The sequence below is a fragment of the Pagrus pagrus genome (assembly GCF_965226575.1).
Source record: "Pagrus pagrus genome assembly, chromosome: 16".
Classification (NCBI taxonomy): domain Eukaryota; kingdom Metazoa; phylum Chordata; class Actinopteri; order Spariformes; family Sparidae; genus Pagrus; species Pagrus pagrus.
The window spans coordinates 10391375-10404805 of NC_140200.1; the positions used below are offsets into that span (position 1 = coordinate 10391375).

Below are 13431 nucleotides of genomic sequence, written 5' to 3' on the forward strand. Positions count from 1 at the left end.
AGGGATGCTGAGTGACTTACAATATTGCTTATTAAGCTGTTTTCCTAACGTTTTAAATGATAAGTTGGATATGTCTATAAAGTGAACACGATTCTGTGCATGCATATATAATACAAAGTGATTATTGGTAAATTATAGCAGTTTTATTTCTTAAATCGCCCTCCAGATAGCGTCCCGACCCAGAATGCATTTTGACAAGGTCTTTGAAAAAGCGGCGCGGCTAATTCAAGATGGCGGAGATGGACCAGCTGTTAGACGAGAGTGAGTAACAACACAAATTCAAGGAGTTTTGCAATGTAAACACGCAGCGGCCCCGTTGTGATAAAATAAATATTTGTGGATAAACTATTATCGTTGTCCATGGAATGAATATCGTATGTTTTGAGCAGAGTCCATAAAGTCATTTTTAGACGCAAAGAGATACCGGTCTGTCCAAGTCGGCTAACGGTTGTTAGCACGAGAGGCTAACCATAGCTAATGTTGGAGTTGAGCAAGTTACTTTAGCTCAACTGGGTAAACAAATAACGTTAGCTTAGCTGTGAGCTAACGTCTACTAGCATTAGATCATACGCAGCAATAACAAAAGGAGTACCATAACGTCTTTATTGCCAAAGTTCAAATGCTAGCTACTAGCTATCTGTTTTGCTGGGCAATATTTAACTAGTCTTCCGTGACACCTTCCTTGTATTTAACGTTCGTTAGCGCTGGTGAACGTTCCATGGTAACGCGTTTGGTATGTTTTGATAAGCATACCATAAGCTGGTGGGAAACTAGCTAACTTTTTGGCTATTCTCAGCTGAAATGGTCATTTCAGTCGATGTGAACGTTGCTAATGTAACTCAATATTATCTCCGGGTTGTAACCTAGTATAACGTTAGCTTGTGTAGCTCATTTCGTTGACATGCTCTGTCCAGCTGATGTTATGCCCGTGCTTGACAGCTGAAATTGGGGGTTAAGGCCTAACTGACTGCGCTAGCTTTATCTAACTTAAGTGAACCTGTCTGTATGTTGTCAGTGTTTAAAGGGCAGTGTCGTAAGCGTCAGCAACTTGCAGGTGTTTTCCTTGTAGAGCTAAAACAAGCATATCATAATCACTTAAAACTAAAGAGGATTTGTTTTTCTAATACTGTATATTGATGTAGCACAATTTGTTCTCTTCCCTAGGCTCCTCGGCAGAGGCTCTTGTCAGTCTGAAAGGTATGTGGGCAGTATTTTTAGCTGTCTGTCTTTCTGTACATTTGTTCTTGGCGTGTGAGTATATTGGGAACTACTGGAAACTGGAGTCAAATTCCTTGTATGCCAAAACATACATGGCCAATGCATGTTTTTCTGATTGGATCTTTCCTGCATGTAGCTTACACATGCCATATGTTTCCTGATTGAAAGTGTTCAAAAATCAAGGTTTACAGTGACAAACCACACTATCTTACATTTGTGTCTGATGTCTTCTGTGACCCAGTGGAACTAATTATCCTACTTTTGCTTCTGATGCAGTTTTGTTCCCATATAGGAAAAGATTTTTTTTTTTTAAATGTGTTAAGACTTTATATTTCTATTATCTCTTCCAGTCTCAGTTGTAAGTGGAAAATTAATTGACATCTTCTGACATTTGATAATAAGTAGGTCTCACTGGGTTCTCATATCTGGTATTAATACACTGTATTAAACAAATACAATCTTTTTCTTTATTTTTTATTACAGAAGGGAGTTTGTCCAACACTCTGAATGAAAAGAACAGCTTCCCAAGAGCTCACAACACCAGGGGACGACATTCCTCCCTCACAATGGACACAGTAAGAGACGTGGTGTTAGTTCGTCAGTATGTGATACAATGCCAGAAAGGTCGATACAAACCTCACACAAACTACCATCCTGTGGCCTCAACGTCTGAGTTTAACTAAACTCAGACATTGTGTTGATTAAAATTGCAGGCAAACATTACTTACATCACAAAGTAGTATTTGCAGGGTTATTGTTTTGAATTGCATTTTATCGTACGTGTGTTAGAAGTTCTGTCTATCCATATTCTGAAATATTCTGAAAACTATGGGCATTTACACATATTTGAGCCACTGCCCTTGTGTATACACTGTATATATTGACTCTTTTTGGCCACAGGATGAAAAAAATCCCAGAAACTTTCACTGGTTTGAAGGATTGTAATGAACCAACTTTGTGTTTTCTTGTATAGGAATAATAGTCTAATATCTGCAAAATACAACAGCAACATAGTTGGCTCTGAATTTATGATTTGAATTATAGCATGACAACATGATAAATTGAATGACATTGTCTCTGACTCAGTAATTAAGGGATTCTCATTTGATGTGGAAGTGGTGTTGTTGATTATATAGTCACTGTCTGTTGATGATTTTGTCAGCCACACTGCTTTCTTTGCAACTGTCTTTTCCAGCTGAACAGTTAAATATATTCTTCATTAAGTTTTTTTCACACCAGTGTAATTTGGAAATGCAGATTTGGAGGGAATTTTATTCCATTTTGAACAAAATAAAGTAGTAGGCAGTATTTTTGTATGTCAGTGGCACAGTTTGGGACCCTTCCAGAAAAAACTCAACTCAGACTGAGGAAAATATTTTCATTTTTATGAGAAAATTTCTGTCCTGGTGGTATGTTATGCTCTCTCTGGGGTGTTAAATGCGAAGCTGAGTGCTCTCTTATTAAAAAACAAATATTGTTTGAACATGTTTTCCTGAATACATACAGGGTATGCTTGATACTTCATACTATTGCCTGAATCTAGTGCTGTAGTATCTGCATGGTTGCATTGATTAAATCAAATGTTGTCCATACATGAGGCAACTAATATGGCTCTGATTCTTGTTGGTATTCTTGTTGGTACTTTTCATCAACTCCTGTCCACAATTGTCCTTACAGCCCACACGGAGCTCAAAAAGGAGCCGTTTGTTTCGGGACGAAGATGAACAGCCCCAGCAGCGTCTCCCTTCCAGATCCCCTCGGAGGAGCCAAAGGGTCAGCACCACACCACAGGTGAAGACTACTCACCATGACAGTGATTCTTAGTGAAAAGTTAAAATCATTTGTCCCGTCCTACTCTCCCAGATCTTTTAAGGATGGTGTAGAAAGTTGGCAGAGAAAATATTCAGTAGATAGTATTTCTCCATGGAGCTTGTTTTGGTTCCTGAAGTTGCCTTGTGATTGGCCCTGAGCTGTGTGGGGGTGTAGGTGCTCTCCAAGATGTATTCAACAGCGGGGGTGAATGTATCACTGAGCCTACCTGTGCTGCAGCATTAGTTTACTATTTTATATGTAGTTCATGTCTTAAGCAAAAACAAAATAGTATTGTCTAGTTCTTTTAGCCAACACAAGCAAAACAAGAGGGAGCTGGTGATTTTGTCCCCCATCACATTTTTATAATGTTATATTGTTCTCTAAGATAAAGCACAGAGCTGTAATATCTGCCCTATACAGCCTGCAGAAGTCAATCCTCTTTGTCCATCCAACTAATTGTGTTTACATCTTCACCATTCACCATTCCTTGCAATATTTAAAACCAATCCACTTAAAAAACAGAGAAGTCTACATCATGATGTTGAGAGGTTGTTTGTTGTTTCTAATCAACTACAAGTGGAAAGTCAATGGCTACATTCAATATCTGTGTTGCTATTTCCATTTGCTGCTCTTCAGTAACGCTTAAAAACTCAACAAGCACAGTGAGGCTGCAATAGATTTGCAGCTTGTCATAGAAAATCAATTGGAAGCAACACATGGGTTCCTTTGTTGTCTTTTTATGCTAGATCATCTTGTGGTTTGCTTGTCATACACTTTTCATGTGAAGCAACAGCACACAGCAAGTGTTTTGTTTAAAGTTGCTTTGTAAAAGAAAAAGTATCAGAAAAAAATGAGGCTGCTACTAAGTTGTTAGATAAAAGTAACAGACCGTGGAGTAAAACTTGACTCCATACTGCTGCCTCTCCTTTGTTAAACAGAAGCTGCAAAGCCAATGAGGTAAACAAGCCTTTTAAAAATGGTGCTTTCTCACCAGCCGCCTGCTTCACCAGCCACTCAAATTACTATGAGAAATTTACAGCTTTGTTGTCGGAACAAAAAGTTACGGCTGTGCCTATGAGTGAATAATTTGTGGGAAATCTTTACAGCTGCCGTGCTTAGTGGAAGAAAACCTATGTGCCTGTATGTGGAATAACTGTTGTTTTCAATGTTTTTCTTGACAGAAATTTTCTAACGTGGTCACACCAGATAAAAAGGCGTCCCAGAAAATAGGGCTGAGATTAAGAAATCTTCTTAAGCTACCCAAAGCTCACAAATGGTGCATCTATGAATGGTTCTATTCCAATATTGACAGGTAAACTCTCACTTTCACCTTGATAGACAGCAACTATTAATTATGATTAACTGTACTCAATTCAGAGATATTTCAGAGATACTGTAATTACATTGCCAAATAATCTCCCAGAAAAGATTTGTATGTTAATATTTCTTTTCTTTTACAGGCCTCTCTTTGAGGGCGACAATGAATTCTGCCTGTGTCTCAAGGAGTCTTTCCCCAACCTGAAAACAAGAAAGTTGACAAGGGTTGAGTGGGGAACCATCAGGCGACTGATGGGGAAACCTCGACGGTATGCTGCAGTCTTTAATCTTTGTGCCTCTACACATAATTTTCAGTCATTTTGTCTTCAGTTTTGTCTGACATTTTAAAGTCTGTGAAATTGTTTTCTCTTTTTTATTTTTATAACACCTCCTCAAACAAAGACTTAAAATAATATGCTTTGTTTTCCCATTCAGGTGTTCGTCTGCATTCTTTGCTGAGGAGCGGACAGCGTTGAGGCAGAAGAGGCAGAAGATGCGCCTGCTGCAGCAAGGAAAAATGTCTGATGTGTCAAATTGCAAAGACCTTCCAGATGAAATCCCCCTGAGACTCAATATAGGAACAAAAGTCACTGGTAAGATAGATGGAATGAAAACACATCACTGACAGCAGTGTACAACAGCCAGACAAAACTGTAAAGCTATCCAGTTTCAGCTTTTGCTTTATGTCCTGTCAAAAACAATATCACAAACAATATTTTTAACTATAACTATGTATTGATCAAATAAGAGAGCTGTTAAGTGTCAAGGACCATAAATACATAACGTTATGTGTAAATTAATAGCTGTGGAAACCCAATAACCCTCAGGTAAGGCTGTTCCATGCGGATCTCAAAATATTACCAGTTTGTATCCTCATTTTGTTTTCTTTTTGTTCCACAGCTCGACTCCGAGGCGTCCATGATGGGTTGTTCACAGGGCAGATCGATGCAGTGGACACCAGCGCTGCCACCTATCGTGTCACTTTTGACCGCAGTGGCCTGGGAACACACACTGTGCCTGACTTTGAAGTCCTGGTAAGAGATAAAAGCTTCTGTCTTTATTTTTACAATTCACATTTTATCATAAATTATAGGACAGTCTTGTTAACAATTGTTGAACAAGAAATGTATCAAAGTACCAAGATATACAGCAGCTGTACTGAACGAATATATGATGCATCCGGTGATTATTGTGTTTTCCAGAGCAATGAGCCCAATGAGACGATGCCCATTTCAGCCTTTGCCCAGAAGCATCGGACAACACGCTACATGCAGAACCTCATGACTCCGCCTAGAGGGCCTTACCCGTCCGCTACCACTCCTGTCCTCATGGTACTGTCAACTTGCATCCAAAGACAGATGTGTCTGTGTGTGTCATCACACTGTCCCAGCACATCAATATTTGACCATTGGGAATCACACTGCAACTACAGAAGAAGTCTGTAGAATGAGTGCAAATCTCTTCCAGTTGGTTGCTTTCGAAGAAAAATGACTTCATTGTCTGTTTTTTTCCTCGTAATAATAGGACAGTGACCCTCTCATCAACCAGTCACCATGGAGGAACAAACTGCCAGGTGCTGAGGGAGATACTCTGGGAGGATTTCCTGTCAAGTTCCTTGTCCAAGTGGTAAGTACTTCCTGTCAAATGCAAAAATCTCACATCCTAAAAATGTGGACGGCTTTGTCCTAACACATTCTTTGTCTGTTTTTGCCCTGTGACCAGACAAGGCTGTCCAAGATTCTCATGATCAAGAAAGAGCACATCAAGCACTTGAAAGAAATGAACACAGAAGCAGAGAAAATGGTACGATCAACATCATTTAAAAATAGAAGTTGCTTTATGAAATGTTCCTGAGATGCATGCATCCAGCCTAACTGAAATTATGATTGTGTGTTTGTGTTCAGAAGTCGTACTCGATGCCAATTGACCTAGACTTCCAGAAGCGATATGCTACCACAGTGCTTGAGCTCGAGCAGCTCAATAAAGATCTCAACAAGGTGCTTCATGAGGTTCAGCAGTTCTGCTGTGATGTAAGTCAATAGATACACTTCAGTTCCATCAATAATTATTACACCTGAAGTTAAGTACAGGAAAAAACCTGTGAAATTTCATGACTTGTTTAGATATTTCTAGCATCTTACTTCCTGCTCAGTCTTTGACCATTCTGAAATAAAAGAACTAACAGAGCATTGACTAAGATGTGAATCATTCAATGTGTCCGTCCAGCTTGCTCCAGATCAGGGCATGGTTCCAGCCGACCACCCCACGGAGCTGCGGCGGCGTTGTGAAGAAGAGGCCCAGCAGATGGTGCAGCTGAGCAACTCGACGAAGGACGGACAGCAGAGTGTGACCAACCCCAGCCTCACACACCTCATCTCCCGCCTCACGGCTCTGCTGCTACAGATAAAGGTAGAGGATAAATAAAAGTTCAGCTCCTGCTCAGGAGGAGAATGAATATATGCAGTGTTTTTGTTTTCACGTTCAGAGGTTGGCACAATTTTGGCCGCAACATGAATGTGTTCTTACGTCTGTTGTGAACTTTCTTTTGAATATTTGTATGTAGACAGAAGAATGTTTAAATGATGAACTTGTTATTTGATGGCCTATTCAGTAAATTATTTTGTCTCATTTGTTACAGTGTCTGGCAGACGGCGGGGACCTGAATTCATTTGAGTTTAAATCTTTAACAGACTCTCTTAATGACATCAAGGCATCGATTGATCCCTCCAACCTCAGGTAAAACACCCTGCAGTGTTTCTAACTCCACTTCTTCAGTCACAATAGGCACAATGATCCAAGTCAGTGTCTCTACTCATCACAATTCAGTAAGCCTCGGAGTACTGAACATTTCGGTAATGCTTAAGTGTAAAGGAGCAATTTGTGAAATATGGCCAGAATTTTAGTTATAGTTTAGTTACATTATTAACAGAATGTGAAGAAACAACAGCGTTGACACTATGTCTGAGACATCTATGTACTGTACTGTGTAAATCCTTACTTCACATAGTAAGATGTGAAAATATGCCATCTATACACACTGTTTTCACCTGCTGCTGTTGTCCGACTCTCAGTTGCGTCTCTCTTGTTACACACCTCTCCTGTCACCAAAGTAATACTCATAGTCGGAGCTGCTATAAATCACCTGTGTACTTTATCTCCTGTTGTCAAACTGACCTGTCTTGGAGGCTGCATTCAGTCCCAGTTTGGTGTTCAGCTGTTTTCAAATAGTTTTCACAACTTATGAGGACTTACAAGGGCCATTATTATCTGCTGAGTAACACTTCTCATAATGACCTTTTACTATAAAGCATTACCAACATCTTCTTATACTGTTTTCCTTTTTTTCTCCAGTTGCTTCCAGAATAATGTTGAGATCCACGTGGCACACATCCAGAGTGGCCTTAGTCAGCTGGGCAACCTGCACGCATTTGCAGCCAACAACACCAATGCAGTCTGAATACCTGCATCATCCACACCACAAGCAGGTGCACGCACACACAGAGTTGTGGGCCATTTTACTATCGTCTTTTGAGATGGTGCTTTCACCTGAACTGTTCAAAGGCTTCAAACAAAAAAAGTTCCCGTGGATGTTGTGAACCACCACCATGCAATCTGAATGAGGATGTCCCAGTGAAACGACTCGGAGCCCTGCCCAGACTCCCGAGGCTTTGTACTGACGGGAGGGAGGATGTCATAAGTGTTTTACCCACCCATTTTAGTGTATGAAAATGTTGGTGCACCCAATCGAACACAAACCTGAAAGAGTCTTAAACTGTTTCCACAAGTTCACATCTCCAAACTCAATGGTTATTTATTGGTTTCATGTGCCAAACATTGATTCTTACAGTTTTTATAGTCCATATTTATTTATTTTTGAGTAGATGTGTATGGTTCTGAAACGATATTTTGCTATTTCTGAAGTCCCCCCCCTGTAAGTGTTGTGTTCTGTTGCTCCACTGATGGTAAGCACAGGGAGGCTAAAGAATGTTTTATAAAATTGTTTATTGTAGATAATTGTACAATATCTCTGATTATTAGGACTATTGTCAACATTTCTGCTGTGTATTCAGAAATGGCTTTTATAATTTTGTGTGCACTGAAAAGAGATTTTGGTATTTTTATAAAGGAGAACTCTGGGGTTTTGATGCCTTTACTCCCTAAGACGATCTTAGCATTTCCATATTTGGCATGGCTGTTGCTGCAACCCCCCCACACTAAGCCTGCATCACTGATGTAACCTCTAAAGTCAAGTCAACAGTTTTTCCTAGAGAATCTCCTTTTTCAGTTTTGTAAAGTTGTATATGAGAGTGCCTCAGGGCAGTTGTATATAAATGTTTCCGTCTTTTTATATTAAACATAATATTGCAAAGCAGTCTTCAAGTTATTAGTCTTTATTTACACATTAATCCAATTAACAGCTTTCTTTTCAACAAATCAACAGATTTATTACTATTTTACAATAAATACAAACAACTGTATACTGCCTCTTATGATACACATAGTTTTCTTTACACCAGCTCTGATGATGCATCACATAAAGCCTCCAAAGCCAGCCATGGCCTCGCTCTCCCAGTCAGAGTCTGAGTCGGTGAAGTCCTGTGCCTCAGCGGCATGGATCGGGGAGAAGTGACTGAACCCGTCCCCTGCGGCCCTCACCCGTGGATACTGGATTTGGCATCCATTATCCTTCGGTGATGACCTGCTGAAGTTATTCTGGGTCGGGATTGGGGGAATCACGACCTTCATCTCCGGTCCGATGGTCTTGTTAGGTGGGAAATTGTCATACTCCACCAGAACCTTTGCACCCTGGTTACCAGTCATGCTGGCTTCCACCTTGGGGACATGCTCGTTCTCCTTGGGATACAGATGGACATTGCAGCACGGGACGTTAACGCTCAGCTCGTGTTGTCGCATCTGCTCAGGCTTCACTCTGGTTCCCTCTTTGTCGTAGATGCAGGAGACTGATGTTTGGTCATAACTGCTGGGTTTGGTGGGGATGCCGGTTCTGTGAGTATCCTCTGTGTTTTGGTGCATTGTGGGTCTGAAAGTGTCCTCAAGGCCAAAACCTCCTATCCTGTGTGCCTCTGCTGTATGATTGTTGTCATAAACTGAAAGAGAAAACCAGTGAAAGGAGCAATTAGTTGTGAAATGATAAAACGTTTTCAAGCTACTTTTAAAAAACTTTATTATCTTGGATGACATTTAGTCAAGCAATCTGACATTATCATTAACAAATGTGACTTAAATGAAAGAACTTGAAAGACTAAAGCAGGCCCACTTGATGCTCGAGTGAAACATGATCCCAAATTGAAACAATCTCAGACTGATGGTTACCTTTCTCTGGGCCCATCCTGCTCTGGAGCTGGCTGAAGGGGACAGCTGCAGGCGGGTTGGGGACCTTCATGGACACTGACGAGCCGACCTGGCGACGAGACTTGGCCCTTCTGTTCTGAAACCACACCTGGAATTTGCAGAACAAATCAACGTGAGCACATTTGAACCAATTATGAAGAAAGGATCATACCACAGTTTTGTATCTGCCATTTTACATTTGAATTAAACTCCTCCATTACCTGAATTCTGGACTCCGGTAGCCCGGTCAGAGCCTCCAGTCTCTCCCGGAGGTAGATGTCAGGATATTTAGTGTCCGAGTAAACCTTCTCCAGCACCTCGATTTGCTGCTGGGTGAAGTTGGTCCTCTTCCTCCTGTGAGTCAGGATTGCCACGCATTTATCCGCCCTTTGCACAGAGTTTGCGGAGCTGAAGTAGTTTGTAACATCTGACGCTACGTAATCTGCAAAGAAAACGCACAAATCGTTAAGCAAACAACGTTAGATACGCAGGAGCGATAGAAACGTGACACTGGACTTTGTGCGTAAATTACGCACAGCGCTGCCAGACACCCACCTGAGTTCACCATGTTGTTCATCTGCAAAACTCCTTCGTGATACATCTGGAAGTGATTCAGATCTCCGAGGCGCATATTCCCATGAACTGAAGACATGATCCTCGACGTCCTTACCTGCAGCGACTGACTGAGTTTGAGTCCTGCACGCTCGCTGGGGTTAAATCCTCCAGCGATCAAAGGTGTGGTGCTGCCAGTACGTGTGAATGGGCCGACCATCAGTGCCGGCTGGCACTGCAGCGGCCGTGCAGCAACTTCAGACGTCTGCAGGCCGCCGGAGGTGTGAAGGGATCACACCTGGGACGCTGGAGCGGCCGCAGGTCTCTTTAAAGGGTCTTTAATGGAATCTGCATGCTCAATACACATCGGCAGCGAAAACATTTATCCGCTTTGGAATGGATGAAGCAATAATGGAGCTGTAGCCTTCAAAGAGAGGCAGTCGGAAACTGCCATTTCCTCAACGAGTGGAGCCTGCATGCACAACATCCTTTATTTAGACATTTACAGTGTGCATATTGTTTTTATTGTGTTAAGTGGACTCTGTGTTGTGCATGCAAACTTAAAACGATGAACCTTTGCGCATTTCCTGGACAATATTTCTGCACATTCCTGTACATACTGCAAGACTTTCTTATTTAAATAGTCACATTGTAAATACTGTTTTGATTATTATCTTTATTATTGTTTGCTTCAGTTGTTCCTATACTGATCTCATTATTTTCATACTTTGTTGTTTGTCTATTTAGAAGTGCTTTTATTCTTTATTTTACTTCTATTATTTATTTTATAAGTGCTTTATTTCTTTTTCTAGTATTGTTTATGGTCATGCACCTACACACCTAAGACAATTCCTTGTATGTGAAAACATACTTGGCAATAAACACTATTCTGATTCTGAGTTCAGAAAGTAATACATTTTCTGCCGTATCTGATAATCTCCACTAAAATGTCATATTGTTTTCCAAGAATATAAAAACATTGACATATTTTACCACTATGTGGCTAGTTTCATATGCTCTTTATGCATTAGGTGTTTGTGGATATAATTAAATATATATCTGATACACAATATTAAGTATATTTTATTAGGATGGCAGAGAGAAACTTAATATATTAGTAGAAGTGTTCAAATAAGTTAAAAGAAAAGTCATTCAAAATGTATTTTAAGTTTTCTGACTGGATCTGTTGCAGATCATCTGCAACAAGTCAGAACTAGGATCAGAAGTCAAGTCATTCTTGTAACAGTTTCCCTCTGTTAAACATCTTTCCTTTAGGCTTAAATGTCAAATAATACGACTTGTGTTCTACAAAGATTAAGGTCTTTAGTTGTCTGCTCCTCAGTACTGATGTATGTAGGTAATCATCCTTCCTGCCCCCTTTTCAGCAGCAACAAAGTTCATCTCAATACACAAACCTCGGTTCAAAAGTACTCAGGAGGAGTGGGCACTTGTTATTGAATGGGTCACCTTCCTTCATCTGATTCAAAGAGGGGATCAAGTCAGGAGGTCAGGTAGCAGCACAGACAGACTAATTTGTTCACACATATTTGGACAAGACTTGCAGGAATGAGCTTTTCACAGTTTTTATGCCGGGGTGTTTTTATGTACATAGTTGGGCAATCACAGGCTCAGTTTCCTATAAATCATTTTTAATTACTTTGGGTGTGGAGTGATGTGATTATTGCAACATAAAATAATAAAGCACCACTTTATTATTATTTATTACCGCATCTGCCTGGAACACAGCTGTAACTGAGCTGACATAATTTGGGAGTAGATGACATCTTGGCTTATATAAGAAGTTGGCATCATGCTCCTGAAAGACAGTTGCAGCTTGGATCTAAAAGGGTTTTCTTTGGTTATTTTCTTCTTGATCTCTGTGGGAAAATGACTTGACAGGTATTGTGTCATTTCGCAGCCACAACAGCACTTATTGATCTCTGTACTTTGTCACATACAGCTTTGTTCAGATAGGACATGCTTGTTGGATGAGGCATTCACAGTTAGCAGGGTGGCTTTGTCTGAGGGACCCTAATTGGGTATTGCGTGTGTGCACAGACCAGATTGCTATGCTAAAATGAGGCTGTTGAAGTTCCTGATCTTTTGTGATGGACTGTGACAGGATTTCTGAGAGCTATCTTCAGATTATGAAACAAACAAACGCCTCGTACGTTGATCTGTGACCAAAAACTTGAGTAATGGATAATGAAAAATTCAGATTTGCATGTGCAGGCAAATAAAAATGCTTTTTCACTTAGTGTTTGCTCATGGTCTGAATTTTCAACTTGGCAGTCCACGATAAAAAATAGACATTTTCATTCTATCAAAAGAGTTTTAATTTGATTAATCCTGATATATTGCAGTTAACAGACGGGACTTTTAAACATCAAACAGTAAAAACACTTTGGGATTTCTCCTGGCCATTTCCAGTTGGCAGCTGACTCTGTAGACACAAACAAAAGCTTTGACACCTTTAAAGTCTGACCGGTGTTTAACCCACAGTTTACCCTGACCACTATACATTTAAGTGCAGCCAGACAGGTAAATTATCCTCACAAGTTTGCAGGTATATGTTAAAATGTCAGCTGTCTTATGGACCTTTGTTATGAGTTCAGTCTTTGTGTATTTGAGGGATGTTTTGAGGAACTAAAGGCCGCATTTGTAGGTTCCTAATAGAAATGTGTGCTTAATGTTGAAGGCATATTATTGATCACAAGCAGTGGCTGTGATGATTGTTGCTGTTCACACATCTACACACAGAAATGTGTATGTTACTGTAATAAAGTGCATTCATATCAGAGCTCGACTGATAGATCACCAAGGCTAATACACTGACAATTGATATTAGCTTATTGGAGACAAACTGGCATCATTGTAACAAGAAATAAAGATGTGTTTGAGGTCATTTAGGAACGATGTCTCAGTCACACAGTTTGTCCACCAGAGATGACTGACAAGTTTGGATAAATGGATCGTACGTAAACAGAATATAGGACGAAAAACTTGAAGACATGAGATGAATTGGATGAAAAATGTAGGGGTCGTCTACTGCAACCATACTAAAGTGAGTTTTTGTATTACTTTGTTTTTTTAAAACCACTAGGCTACTTTTACATACAGCAATGATGTTCCTTTGACATTAATCATGAGAAAAAGAGGGCATTTGCTTTGTGAAAATGT

General features: G+C 40.2%; 2 protein-coding genes across 4 annotated transcripts; one reads left to right on the forward strand and one right to left on the reverse strand.

The window, feature by feature from the left end:
* Positions 1-191: 191 nt before the first annotated feature.
* On the forward strand, positions 192-8719 carry lin9 (lin-9 DREAM MuvB core complex component). 3 transcript variants are annotated; one of them, XM_084377668.1, is made up of 15 exons: positions 192-261; positions 1165-1197; positions 1702-1793; positions 2896-3009; positions 4212-4342; positions 4491-4616; positions 4783-4940; positions 5248-5381; positions 5550-5678; positions 5872-5973; positions 6070-6150; positions 6252-6377; positions 6574-6756; positions 6986-7083; positions 7699-8719. In XM_084377668.1, the coding sequence occupies exons 1-15, from the start codon at positions 231-233 to the stop codon at positions 7802-7804; spliced, it is 1644 nt and encodes a 547-aa protein (XP_084233794.1). In that variant the 5' UTR covers positions 192-230; the 3' UTR covers positions 7805-8719. The 3 variants fall into 3 exon arrangements, with proteins under 3 accessions (XP_084233794.1, XP_084233795.1, XP_084233793.1); XM_084377669.1 differs by lacking the exon at positions 192-261 and adding an exon at positions 552-733; XM_084377667.1 differs by lacking the exon at positions 192-261 and adding an exon at positions 859-1054.
* Positions 8720-8797: 78 nt separating this feature from the next.
* On the reverse strand, positions 8798-10863 carry mixl1 (Mix paired-like homeobox). Its single transcript, XM_084376901.1, has 4 exons — positions 10255-10863; positions 9921-10141; positions 9682-9808; positions 8798-9455 (listed from the first exon to the last, which is right to left on the reverse strand). The coding sequence occupies exons 1-4, from the start codon at positions 10469-10471 to the stop codon at positions 8878-8880; spliced, it is 1143 nt and encodes a 380-aa protein (XP_084233027.1). The 5' UTR covers positions 10472-10863; the 3' UTR covers positions 8798-8877.
* Between the last annotated feature and the right edge of the window lie 2568 nt (positions 10864-13431).

Excerpts from the sequence above, each read along its gene's own strand:
- lin9 (XM_084377667.1), top strand. The coding sequence starts at position 1,006 with ATGTTGTCAGTGTTTAAAGGGCAGTGTCGTAAGCGTCAGCAACTTGCA. Across the intron at positions 4,941-5,247 it reads TATAGGAACAAAAGTCACTG|CTCGACTCCGAGGCGTCCAT; the intron begins GTAAGATAGATG and ends TTTGTTCCACAG. Across the intron at positions 6,151-6,251 it reads ACACAGAAGCAGAGAAAATG|AAGTCGTACTCGATGCCAAT; the intron begins GTACGATCAACA and ends GTTTGTGTTCAG.
- mixl1 (XM_084376901.1), bottom strand. The coding sequence starts at position 10,471 with ATGGTCGGCCCATTCACACGTACTGGCAGCACCACACCTTTGATCGCT. Across the intron at positions 10,142-10,254 it reads GAACAACATGGTGAACTCAG|ATTACGTAGCGTCAGATGTT; the intron begins GTGGGTGTCTGG and ends TTTTCTTTGCAG. Across the intron at positions 9,809-9,920 it reads TACCGGAGTCCAGAATTCAG|GTGTGGTTTCAGAACAGAAG; the intron begins GTAATGGAGGAG and ends TGCAAATTCCAG.